The sequence below is a fragment of the Canis lupus genome, chromosome 18 (genome assembly GCF_003254725.2).
Source record: "Canis lupus dingo isolate Sandy chromosome 18, ASM325472v2, whole genome shotgun sequence".
Lineage (NCBI taxonomy): Eukaryota > Metazoa > Chordata > Mammalia > Carnivora > Canidae > Canis > Canis lupus.
Window position 1 is genome coordinate 12175357 of NC_064260.1, and position 13144 is coordinate 12188500.

At 37.7% G+C, this 13144-nt stretch overlaps 1 protein-coding gene across 3 annotated transcripts in view; it reads left to right on the plus strand.

Moving 5' to 3' along the window:
- Positions 1-11947, plus strand: part of PNPLA8 (patatin like phospholipase domain containing 8) — a 46664-nt gene extending 34717 nt beyond the window's left edge. For 2 of the 3 annotated variants that reach the window (XM_025449218.3, XM_025449217.3), the window contains exons 9-10: positions 3215-3410; positions 10153-11947. In XM_025449218.3, coding sequence (XP_025305003.3) covers positions 3215-3410; positions 10153-10427 — 471 coding nt within the window. In that variant the 3' untranslated portion in view covers positions 10428-11947. Of the gene's footprint in view, positions 1-3214; positions 3411-4336; positions 9709-10152 lie in introns of those variants that run through there. The other variant, XM_049096220.1, reaches the window with a different exon arrangement.
- Positions 11948-13144: the final 1197 nt, after the last annotated feature.

The window sequence follows — 13144 nt, forward strand, 5'->3', positions numbered from 1 at the left end:
CTTTTGAAGAGATGTAGTTGGAGAGCTATGGAGATCACACCTTAGGGGGAGGTAGAGATTAGATTGTAAATGGCAGCAGACAACCCACCCCCAAATGGAGAATAGAGCAAGCAATGAAAACGCACGATGAAACACTTTTTTCCCCCCTGAGAATCCACACAGCTGTGTGTGTCCCTGTTATCCCAGAGGCATCATAAAGCTACACGTTGGGCATGAATGCTGTATGCCATAATAAAGGACCGTTAGCCTCAGGTTGGCGATTCCATAATGAAAGGTTGACTTTGTCTGAGACTCATGGTTAGTATTTAGAGCATTTCTTTGCTGCTGCCTTCTAGTGTATTCTCACTGGTCCAGCCAGAGTGGGTTATTTGAGATACATGGTTTTTTAAAAGTTCTTTCGGGAATGAATAAAATGAAGAGTTGCCGTTATCTGTGATTTACAAATAAATGCCACCCCCATCCCCTAGGCTAACTGAACATAAATTCACAAAAAGATAAGGGATGTTTGTTTCTTCTTCGTGTTCCACAAGAAATTTTAGTAACATCCATATACTTCATTACTAGGGCAAAATCCTGCATATTTCTAATAGGGCCTTGAAGCCAGAGAACACGAATATTGGCAGTGGTGGAAAAGTAGGGTAGATAATTTTCCACAAGGAAAGAAACCACTTAGGAGAAGTCTCTGATCCTTTGATTCACTAATTTTGTGAAAAGACAGTCCTATTAGCAACTCACTGGAGATTGGGTTGCTGCATGTCATTTTTACTTTTTATCAGAAACTTGCAAATTAATAGGAAAAAAGCTGGCAACACTTTTTATTTCTTTTAAAGATTTTATTTATGTATTCATGAGAGACACAGAGAGAGAGGCAGAGGGAGAAGCAGGCTCCATGCAGGAACCCCAATGTGGGGCTTGATCCTGGGGTTCCAGGATCATGCCCTGAGCTGAAGACACACCAACCGCTGAGCCACCCAGGCATCCCTATCACACTTTTTAAAACTTAGCGCCAGTACTAAAATAAGTTGACATTGAGCCCATTTAAAATCATGTATAATCTACACTCAATGCGATACCTAATCATAACATTATGGAATTGGAAGGAACTTTAGAAATCAAGTCAGACCTTGTTTTTAAATGTCATGATGCCTCTAGCAAAGAGCTAGGAAGTAGAACAGCTGAGATTAGAATTACAAGTATCAATATTCCTGATCTGTGTTTTCCCCCACAGTTCTGAATCCCCGAGAAAAAATGGAAACACCATTCTTATAATCCTTTTTGAAAAGTATATGACTTCTTGCAAAAGAGTTTTATTAAATACACACACATATACACACACTCTGCTCTAAGGAAAACTCAGTGATGCAAAATGGCTCACTTGCTATAGATCCTGGTTGGCCATAATTTTACTGTAGTACATTTAAAAAGAATTTTGAAAATACAAGTTTTCCACAAGAAAAGAATGTGGTTCATTATATATATTTACTCCAAAATATTTGTATTTTTTTTTTTAAGATTTATTTATGAGAGAGAGAGAGAGAGAGGCAGAGACACAGGAGGTGGGAGAAGCAGGCTCCATGCCGGGAGCCCGACGTGGGACTCAATCCTGGGACTCCAGGATCGCACCCTGGGCCAAAGGCAGGCACTAAACTGCTGAGCCACCCAGGGAGCCCCCAAAATATTTGTATTATTACAGTAATGATGCTCTATTTAAAATGCACTGCATTGATACACACCAATTTAAAGTTGCAATTTCTCTTCCTATTCTTATGGAAGACATTTTTTCAAAATTCTTTTTCAGTGTGCTACTACAGAATTCAGCAGTGTCTTTATCCTCCAGTAGAAATAGACTTCTACTAAACATGTTACAATTGGAGTGCCTGGGTGGCTCAGTAGTTGAGCATCTGCCTTTGGCTCGGGTTGTGATCCCAGGGTCTGGGATCGAGTCCCACATCAGACTCCCCACATGGAGCCTGCTTCTCCCTCTGCCTATATCTCTGCCTCTCTCTGTGTCTCTCATGAATGAATATAAAATCTTAAAAAAAAAATTAGGATTATTTCACTTAGGTTCTTGCTAGATAAGTTACTCTTATTTTGAAGAATAAATGGCAAGTAGTTGAGCAAAGAAGAGGACTGGGAAAGAGTGTTTTGAGTGAGATAGCATGTTCAAAGGCACAAAAGTGCCTTTGAGGGGATGGGGCTTATCAGAAAACTGCAAGTAATTTTTGAATAGGCTATACTGTAGGCTTAGAAGATGACCAAATCTGTGTAGCTTTGGAATGTACTACCTGGAATTAATGGGTGAAAGTTGGAAGGAGGGGAATTTAGGCTTTTTAGAAGGAGTAACTTTCCAGCAGTTCGAAGCTTTTTAGAATTGAATGGCTACACCAATACCAAGTTTATCCCAGCTATGCAAGGCTTTTGATACCTTTTTTTTTCTGCTACAGTTTACCATACTCCGTGCACTTTTACCCTTCTTTCCTTCTGAATCCTTCTAAATAATAGTTATTATTTATGATAAATAGAAATACAAAGTTTACCTACTTTTTTTAAACCTATTTTGTTTAGATTATATCTGTATTATAATGAATGTGATACTTTAAAAAATTGTATTGCTGCTAAAGCTGCAGTTAAATTAGTTGAGTCAATTTGGTTATATTTGACTTTTGAATGAAGAACTACTACTGTTTGGTAGAGGGGTGCCTGGGTGGCTCAGTGGTTAAGTGTCTGCCTTCCATGCAGGTCGTGATCCCTGGGCCCCGGGATTGAATCCCGTATCAGTCTCCCCACAGGGAGCCTGCATCTCCCTCTGCCCATGTCTCTGCCTTCCTCTGTGTCTGTCACGAATAAATAAATAAAATCTTTAAAATTAAAAAAAATAACTGGTAGAACCACAGTTGTTTTGTGGGAAAAATATGCAAAGCAATCAAATAAGTTAAAATAACTCGTAATAGGAAAGGAAAGCTTAATGAGGCCAGTGAGTTTCCACATTCCCCTTTTTTGAAGCTGTAGTATATTAAATGAAATCACTTCAAAGGAACGTCCTGTTCTTTTTTTTTTTTACATTCTGTTTTCAAATCATTTCTTGTTCAGTGTATTACATGGTTAAGCTCTCCTTGTGAGTACATGTCAAACTGTTTAAAATGCAATTTTCGTTTTCACGTTTGTAAAATAGAATTTCACTTTTAAGAGTATTTTCTTGACTTATATTTTGCAGGATGGAGGTTTGCTTCTGAATAACCCTTCAGCGCTAGCAATGCACGAGTGCAAATGTCTTTGGCCTGACGTCCCATTAGAGTGCATTGTGTCCCTGGGCACCGGGCGTTATGAGAGTGATGTGAGAAACTCTGTGACATCTACAAGCTTGAAAACCAAACTGTCTAATGTCATTAACAGTGCTACAGATACAGAAGGTGAGTCTGTCTGCCGCCTTCAAGCACATGAATCTCAGTTTTTGGTAGCATATGCTGACGCTTATCTAGGCGTGAGTGTGTTATGTCTGTATGGGAGGTTCGAGAAGCAGAGGGGAACAAATCTTTTGTTTCCATTTCTCCTTGCTCATTTCTTTTAAGCGACTCTAGAACAGAGACTATTCTTCATCTATACACTGGAACTACCCTTGCCTCTGTCCAGTTGGAGAAGTAGTTATAGCAGGATTAGCACAAAGTTTCAGTTGGAGACTTTTGTTTTTTAAAGATTTTATTTATTTATTTGAGAGGGCACAAGCCTGGGGAGAGGCAGAGGGAGAAGCAGACTCCCCGCTGAGCAGGGATCCCCATGCAGGACTCGATGCAGGACTCGATCCCAGGATCCTGGGATCACAACCTGAGCCAAAGACAGAAGCTTAACCAACTGAGCCACCCAGACCCCCTCAGTTGAAGACTCTTAAAATGTAAATTGAATCATCTTTATCCCAGCTCGGAGCCCTCTGGGCTTCCTGTCACACTTAAGGACAAAACACACTTACGAACAGAATCCAAAAGCGTCATTCAGTGAAATTTACCAGGTCCTTTAAGACCTAGCCTTTGAATACATCTCCTCCCCCAAACCTCACAGGTCACCCTTCTGTCAAGTTGTCCAACTACATATTAGTGCTTGCTGTCCTCTGGCTCAGAAGTCTCTTGCCTCGAGACCTCTGCGGTTGCTGTGCCCTCTCCATGTGAGGTCTTCTCCCCCCCCCCCCCCCCCCCCCCGCTTGATTCACTTCTCTGATTCTTTAAATATTTGCTCAGATGTCACTTCCTCTGAGAGACCGTTCCCGACTACTTTCTGGCCCCTGCCCATGTCCTTCCACCCTCTTACCCTGCTTTTTTCTTTCTCTCTTTTTTTTTCAACTTAGAGCATTTGTCTCATCATATGGATGTGTATTACATATTTGCTTGTCGCTTATTATCTTTCTGTCACACAAGAATGTTAGGTGGAGGGCTGTCCTCTTGATTGTGATGCCCGACACATAGTAGACAGTGAGTATTTGTTGAAATTTTAGTTTTGGCCCTATGGCGTAGATCTCATTATTTTATTCTATTTTTAAGTCTTCTGTGAAGTCTGTTTTTTTTTTTTTAAGATTTTATTTATGTATTCATGAGAGGCACAGAGAGAGGCAGAAAGACATAGGCAGAGGGAGAAGCAGACTCCATACAAGGAGCCCGATGTGGGACTCGATCCCAGGACCCTGCCACCATGCCTTGAGCTGGAGGCAGGCACTCAACCGCTGAGCCACCCAGGTGTCCCATGAAATCTGTTATTCAGTTCTTAAAAAGAATGGTTAATGCGTACCAGCTCCTTGCTTCTGACTCTCATTCTTTGCATATCATCATATTTACTGGCTGAGTCATTAGCCCATATGAGGATCTTAAACTCCCCACTAAGGACTTTTATCCTGTAAATGATAATCTAAAAGAAGCTTATATACTGGATTTTACACTATCTGAAATTTTGTTGTCAAATCAATAAAATACTCTTTTCTTTTTTTCAATCATATTTTTATTAGATCACAGCACAAATGCATTTGATTTACATGCGGAATACTAAACTTCTGAATGTCAACAGTAAAATAAATGTCCGTGGCATCATAAAACAATTTTCTTAAAGATAACGTGACATTATTTCTATGATACATATGACATATTTGTATGTGCATGTAGGTGAACAGTTAAAATTGAATAATGCTTGATCTATGACTTAAAAATAGTAAAAGAAGGGTACCTGGGTGGTTCAGTTAAGTGTCTGACTCTTGATTTTGGCTCAGGTCATGGTCTCAGGGTCATCAGATCAAGTCCTGTATCTGAACATGGAGCCTGCTCAAGATTCTGTCTCCCTTTCCCTGACTCGTGCATGTACTCTTTCTCTTTCTCTATCACCATCATTATCAAGAAGCATGTAACTAGGTCTGTGCAATATTCTTATCGTAACCAATCTGCTGAGACAAAGAAAGCTTTAATCAGCCAGTCTCAAAATACTTTTATGTATATCTGATGCACACCATGTGATGGGCTAATTTGAAATTTTCAGAAAACAAGTAGTGCTATTTCTGCATACTTAACACCCTTATTAATAAAGAACTTGAGTGAATATACATAATTGCTGTCACTAGATGGTTATTGACCTATATAAAAACTGCAGTTTCATTTAACTCAGTGTAATGCATTATCAATGACCAAATGTAAATAGTTGTAGATGATTAATAAGACTATGGATGAAAAGGAGAAATAAGAAAACGAAACTACAAAAAATTAAATAAAAAATAATAAGAAAATAAAAGATAATGAAACGAAACTAGATTAGTATAGACTGTTTACAAGAAGCAAATTAGACTTGATACAGGTCTTACAGGATAATAGGGTTTAGAGATTTTAAAAGAGGGTTAAGACTGCCACATCTGGCCAGAAGTGATCAAATAAAACAGGCCATATATTTCATTTTCTCCCCCCTTAAGCCATTAGCAAACTGAACTGAACAGTGGTTTTCAGATGTTAGATGACAAGTGGTATGGGTCAGTGATCTCTGAGAGAAGGGAAATAAGTGAAGTAAGTCCTGCAATTGCCTAACTTGCTACATGAAGAGAGTTTCTAGGTCATAGAACAAGAGAGCAGTACAGGATACAGAGGTAGAGTGTATGGAGGCCCAGGAAACTATAGTTTGTGGGCAAAGTACAACAGGGTAGGCGACTTCACAGAGAGAGTGCTCTAGAGACATGCAAGGGAGTGCCCTTGTATACTGATCTGTGTGTGCAAGTGAGGAAACTACCAAGGCAGGGCAAAGCACCACCAGGAAGGATTAGCCAGAGCTAGCTGTCTTGGGGCTCACATAGGAGTAGCTCAGATTTTGGTTAAGTAGATTAGAAGGACCTTGTAATACATGAGATACACAGTGAAATTTTCAAAACAAATACTGTCTCAGCAGCGGCATCAGATTAGTTCTAGACTGAGGGCTGTTCTGGATCCACCCTAACACTTAACAGCCCTCAGAAAAGTTCAAATTGAATCCAATTAACAGCATCCATTATTAGAATAAAGTCAAGCAATGTTAAAGGAATACAACAAATTCCAACACACAAAAATATAAAAATTCACAGTGTTTGGTGTCTGATAAAAAATTGCCAGACATACAAATATGCAAGAAAACACACCCTTCACCAAGAGAAAACCCAATCAATAAGAACAGACCTCTCTATGAAACAACTGATACATAGGTAATTAGCAAAGACATTACAGTAGCTATGAAGAACATACGTCATGTTCAGTGAGCTGGAGGAAGACTTGAGTATGATGAGAAGACAAATATTAAATGGGCCCAAATCAAACTTCTGGAGGTAAAAGATACTCTATCTGAAATGAAAAATACAGCTGATAGATTAATAGCAATGCTACATGAACACTTGCAGAAAATAGAAGGATAAATACTTCCCAGATCATTCTATAAGGCCAGCATTACCCTGAAACCAAAACCAGAGGAAAAAATTATAAAATACATAAAAATACCAATTATCTATTAGTTTCCCATGCTGAAATCCTTACAATGTACTAACAAATTAAATTCAGCAATGTATAAAAAGGAGAATACAGTATAACCAAGTAGGATTCATCCCAAGAATACAGGATTGGTTTAACATCCCAAGAATACAGGATTGGTTTAACATAACATAAAATTTAATGAAATTTACTCTGTTAATTTAAGACTAAGAAATGAAAAAAAAAATCGTGGTAGCTTCAGTAGATGCAGAAAAGGCATCTGACAGAATTTGACAACCATTCCTGATAAACAGTCACAGTAAGTTAAGGAACAGAAAGGATCTTCTTCAGCCTGACAAAAGGCATCTATAAAAAATCAACAACAACGAAACAAAAAAACCTAGAACTGGCATCATATTTAATGATAAAAGACTGAATACTTTCTATTTTAAGATCAGAAACAGAGTAAGATGTCTTATCACTTCCAGTCAGCACTCTACTGGAGGTCTTTTCCAGTACAGCAAGGCAATGAAAGGAAATAAAAGGCAGACAGATTAAAAATGAAGTAAATATTTATAGATAACACCATTGTTTATATTGACAATCCTAAGGAGTCTATTCAGAAGCTTCTAGAACTAGCGAGTTTAGCAAAGTTGGAGAATACAAAGTAAAACTGAGTTGTAGTTTGGCATACTAGTAACTGGAAATTGAAATTAAATATATACAAAGATAGACATCATTTATAGTAGCATGAGACCATTAAACACTGAAGGAATTATTTAACAAATTAGGTGCAAAATCTGAACAGTAAAAACTACAAAACTTTACTGGAAGAAATTAAAGAAGTTCTGAATAAATCAGTAGATACACCACGCTCATGAATTGGAAATCTCAGTGTGGTTTTAATGGCACACCACAAACTGATCTGTAGACCCCATGCAATTGCTCTAAGAATCCAGACAGCCTTTTTCTGGGGTAGAGATTTAACACAATGACTATAAAATTTGCATGGATAGGGCAGCCCCGGTGGCGCAGCGGTTTGGCCCCGCCTGCAGCCCAGGGCGTGATCCTGGAGACCCTGGATGAGTCCCACATCAGGCGCTCTGCGTGGAGCCTGCTTCTCCCTCTGCCTGTATCTCTTGCCTCTCTCTCTGTGTGTCTCTATGAATAAATAAATAAAATCTTAGAAAAAAAAATTTACATGGATATACAAAGGACCTAGAAGAGCCAAAACAGTTTTGAAAAAGAACAATGTTAGAGGACTTACCCCCTCTCATCTCAAGACTGTAAAACTCCAGTAAGCAAGGTACTGTGGTATTTGCATATAGACAGTATAGATCAGTAGTACATAATAGAGTACAGAAATTGATCCACACATGTAAGCTCAAAATATTTTTGACAGGGTAACTCAATGGGGAAGGGATGGTCTTTCCAAACAATAGTACAGGGATAATTAGATAACTATATTTTAAAAAGTGAACCTTGACCCTTCATACCATATACAAAAATTAACCTGAAATGGATCATTGACCTAAATAAAAGAATTAAAACTGTACGACTGCTAGAAGAATACCCTGGAGAAAATCTTAATGACTTTGGGTTAGTTAGGTAACGATTTTTTAGATAGGATACAAAAACCATGAACCAAAAAAGAAAAAAAAAAACAGATAAATTAGACTTTATCAAAGTACATATTTTGCTCTTCAGAAGACACTTTTAGTAAAATGAAAAACTATCTGTAGACTGAAATAAAATACTAGCCAAACATGTATCTGGTCCATTATGAGAACCAAATATATTAACAGATCCAAACTATGTAGAGAATTCTCACATACATTTATATAAAAGGCATTAAAAAGCAAATTAACTAAAAAGAATGGGCAAAATAAGTGAACAGACACTTCATTGAAGAAGATATGCAGATGACTAAAAAGCACATAAAAGATTTCACACCATAGTCGAATAAAAAGTAAAACCACAAGGTACCACTACACATCCTCTAGAATGGCTAAAATGAAGGCTAACAATACCAAGTTTTGACAAAGATGTGGAACAGTGGGAACTCTGATATATTAATGATTGGAATGTAAAATGGGGTGGCCATCTGGAAAATGGTGTTGCAGTTCTTAAAAAGATAAACATGTACCACTGTGTCAACTATACTTCAAATTAAAAAAGAAGGTAAACATGCTTTTACCATATGACCCAGCAATTTCATCCCAGAGTATCCCTCAAGAGAAATGGAATCATATTCATAAAAAGACTTAATGTGTAAATTCTTACAGCAGGATTATTTCTGATAGTTAAAAACTGGAGAGAACCAGAACTCAGAAGAACTAATTGTGGTTTATCTGTGCAATGAAATTCTACACACCAATAAAAAGGAAGGAGCTGTTAATACATTACTGTTACAGGGGTGAATTTCAAAAGCATGTTGTTAAGTAAAAGAAGCTAGGCACAAAAGAGCTAGCTATATATTTCTGCTTCTGTTTTTATGAAATTCTGGAAAAGACAAAGAGTAAGGAGAGGAGGAACTATTAAAAGGCATGAAGAAGGGGCGACTGGGTGGCTCAGTTAGTTGTCTGCCTTCAGCTCAGGTCATAGTCCCAGATCGAGCCTTGCATCAGGCTCCCTGCTCATTGGGAAGCTTGCTTCTCCCACTCTCTCTATCTGCTGCTCCCCCTTCTTGTGCTTTCTCTGTGTCAAATAAATAAAGAAAATCTTAAAAAAAAAAAAAAAAAAAAAAGAAGGCATGAAGGAACTTTTTGGAGTGACAGAAACATTCCACATCATGACTGGTGTGATTACACAAAGATCTACATTTGTCGAAACTTCTCAAATTATAATTGGTGAATTTTGTGTATATATTATATCTTGATAAAGATGCTACCAAAAATTATAAAACAAAAGAAGGAAAGTTGGAAAAGCATTTCAGCAGTGGCTAAGAGTATAACCAAACACAGAACAGAGAGGAGAGAAGCAAGGCTTCTAATTAGAATTATATGAATTATCTTGGGAGATGAATTTCATTTCATAGTTATAGTCATTAGTATGGATTCCTTAGACCTACTGTTAATTGACTGGAGTGATGAAATAAGGCTTTGTAATTTGCCCTAAAAGAAGATAATTTTAAATAAGGATAAAATTAGATCATTGCAGAGTAAGTCAATTTTCTTATCTACTCTGTTCTCTCTTTGTTTAACAGAAGTCCACGTAATGCTTGATGGTCTTTTACCTCCTGACACCTATTTTAGATTTAATCCTGTAATGTGTGAAAACATACCTCTGGATGAAAGCCGAAATGAAAAGCTCAATCAGCTGCAGCTGGAGGGGTTAAAGTACATAGAAAGAAATGAAGAAAAAATGAAAAAACTTGCAAAAATATTAAGTCAAGAGAAAACAACTCTGCAGAAAATTAATGATTGGATAAAACTCAAAACTGACATGTATGAAGGCCTTCCATTCTTTTCAAAATTATGATAAGGGTATGTGTATATTTTCATAAGTGAGGGCCTGATCGGAAGATGCAGGGGATTCAGTAAGGAATTCTGGGGTTCAGCATGAGTTTCACTTCGAAATACTGGAGAATCCTGGAGAAGTATATGCTTGGACCAGCTTGCACAACAGAGAGGGTATGCTTGGTTACAGAACTTATATGGGGATTAGGTTTTTATGATGTGAATAATTAACAGTGCTTTAGGAGTCTTCTTATTGTACTAGTTGGTTTTAGTAGATGTTGCTGTTACATTGTTTGATATTTGAAAATGTATTAATATATGTGCCAAACAAGAACTATTATCATCCTATACTTGGTATTTTTGCTTTAGTCACCATAATCATGTTGAATGTATTTGATGCTGATTTTCTGTCATGGGGAAAAGCGAATATCTTCTTAAATTTCCATCATTCATGTTCTCACTTGCTGTGTTCTAGGATCCAAATTGCCCCTTACTGGAATATCCCCTAAAGAGGTGCAGAAAAATGGAATTCTTTGTCAGGGGGCTTTTACTTTCAAATATAAAAGAACCAGATACAGTTGTATTCCAAATTTGTTTCTTTCAATCAACATCGTTTGGCCCAAAAAGATAGGTGAAGTTGCAGTCAACCACTTTTCCCCCTGAAATTTCAAGATAATGCTGGATGTTAATTTTTGTAGCTCTGGCTTATCATTCACTGTTCTAAAATTAATTATTTGAATTTACTGAGAAGATAATCTCTATCATTAACGAAATAAACTACTGAAATAATGTATTGTTAAAAGGCCAATGTCATTTTTAAGTTTTTTTATTGTTCATAATGTGGCTTCCCCTCATGAGAGCATTTGATTATGCCTGCCAACAAACAGTGTACTTAAAAAAATAAGTTTTGTTTTACCTGATTAACCCCTTTAACCAGCTGGGTTTCAGAGTGGTTGTATATATAGTATATATACCAACCTGAATCATTGTTTATGCCAACCAAATTCCTCTTTGCTTTGTCATCTCTCTGCCATGTAAATCCTTACATCATGTGTAGATTTGTCTAGGAAAATGAAAAAAGGTAAATGCCTTTTGCTTTGTACATATCAACTAAAGCTAAACCCCACTGCCTAGATTGTTCTATTACTTCTTTGTAACGTGAATTCATAGAGGCAGTGAGACAAGGTTTAGAGCCCTGAGGAGAGCTGAGGGTCTGGATGCTGATCCGGCCTCTGATGCAAAGTCCTGACTGTGACCTGGACGAGGGGGGACAGCCTTTCTGGGTTTGGGATATTTCGTTGATGAAAAGGAAAAGCTAGGTTGAAAATTTTACTTTACTTTTTTATGGCAACCCAAGTTCTGCCAATGTACAAGCAAAAGACAGGAAGAGATGGAAAAATGAGTTTTCAGTCTTAGCACTAGTAAGTATCTGCTCTTTTCAAAGAAGCAAAGAAGAAAAACCGTCTATTTTAAATATAAAATGTCAATTCTCCAACTTACCAGTTATATAAAAAAATAGAATAAAAATTGTTTTGATGCTCATGCCCTTTTGAGTGTTTCCAAATTCTTATTTCTGTAGTAAAGGGTATGCCGGTTATGTTTCAGTTCCATTCTTGACAAGGGTATTGTTCTTTATTAAAAATAGTACCTCGGATAGAGTTGTCCCTAGAGGCATAAGGGCTGCCTGGGATCTCCCCCAGAGGGCAGAGAGAGCCCGGCCTGGGTTAAAATTACACCGTGAGCCTTTTCTCCTCCTCACCACATGTTATCCGGGAGACAGTAGATGTCAAAGGGATCTTCTCAGAGGCGATGAAGTCCCAACAAGAACCTGGCAGTCTGAGGGGATGGAGGGGAGACTTTCAGCTTTGTTTCGGTAATATAATAGCTGGGCTCCCTTTGACCGAAGGAGCTAGGACCCCGAAAGTTCCAAAGTTCACTGGAAGCTCAAAATTTTATGTAACCTGCTGTGCTCTAGATATAATTCTAGTCACAGTGATGAATATTTCACAAGTACCAGTGCTAGTAAGGTGACTAAAAATACAGGTCCGCAAGACCCAGATGACAGGGTTTTTAGATACAGTGTAAATAACTATGAAAATACCGATGGTTTCTAAAGGTACTGTAAAACAGTCTTTTCAGACCACAAATACTGCATATTTTTATGCTACTAGAACCACTTGTAAGAGAAATACAAATAATTGGCAGTCACAATGAATACACAGAAATAATTTTGCTTGTAATAAAACATTTCAAGCACAATAAAGTAATATTTCCTGTGCAGTTTACATAATTTGCTCCTTATCATAAGATCACTCTTACCCTAACGTGATGCGGCTCATCTGTTTTACAGCTGAAGCTAACCCTCTGTCCTTGTGTTTGCTTGGCTGATCATTTCCCTCTTGAACAGTACAAAATATACAAGCGTACTCTGGCTACAGCTTCTTTCTTAAACTACATGGCATGGCACCTAAGTATGTCCCCATGTCCCCGTCCTTGTTTCTTTAGCTCTTTTCATTATCCAACAAAAGGTGAACCCAGAACACCCAGGTATGTGCTGTACCAATTTTCCATCATTCTTGTCCTCATTTGTACTTGAACCTGGTTATCTGAAGACCTGTGTTATTCACCTGAGATAACCCTCATTTTATAATGAAACCAGTGCTTTCCACTCTCCAAAAGCAAAGTGGATTTCTTTTCAGGAAAGAACAGAAGTAAAGAACACTCTTCTGAAAAATGAGC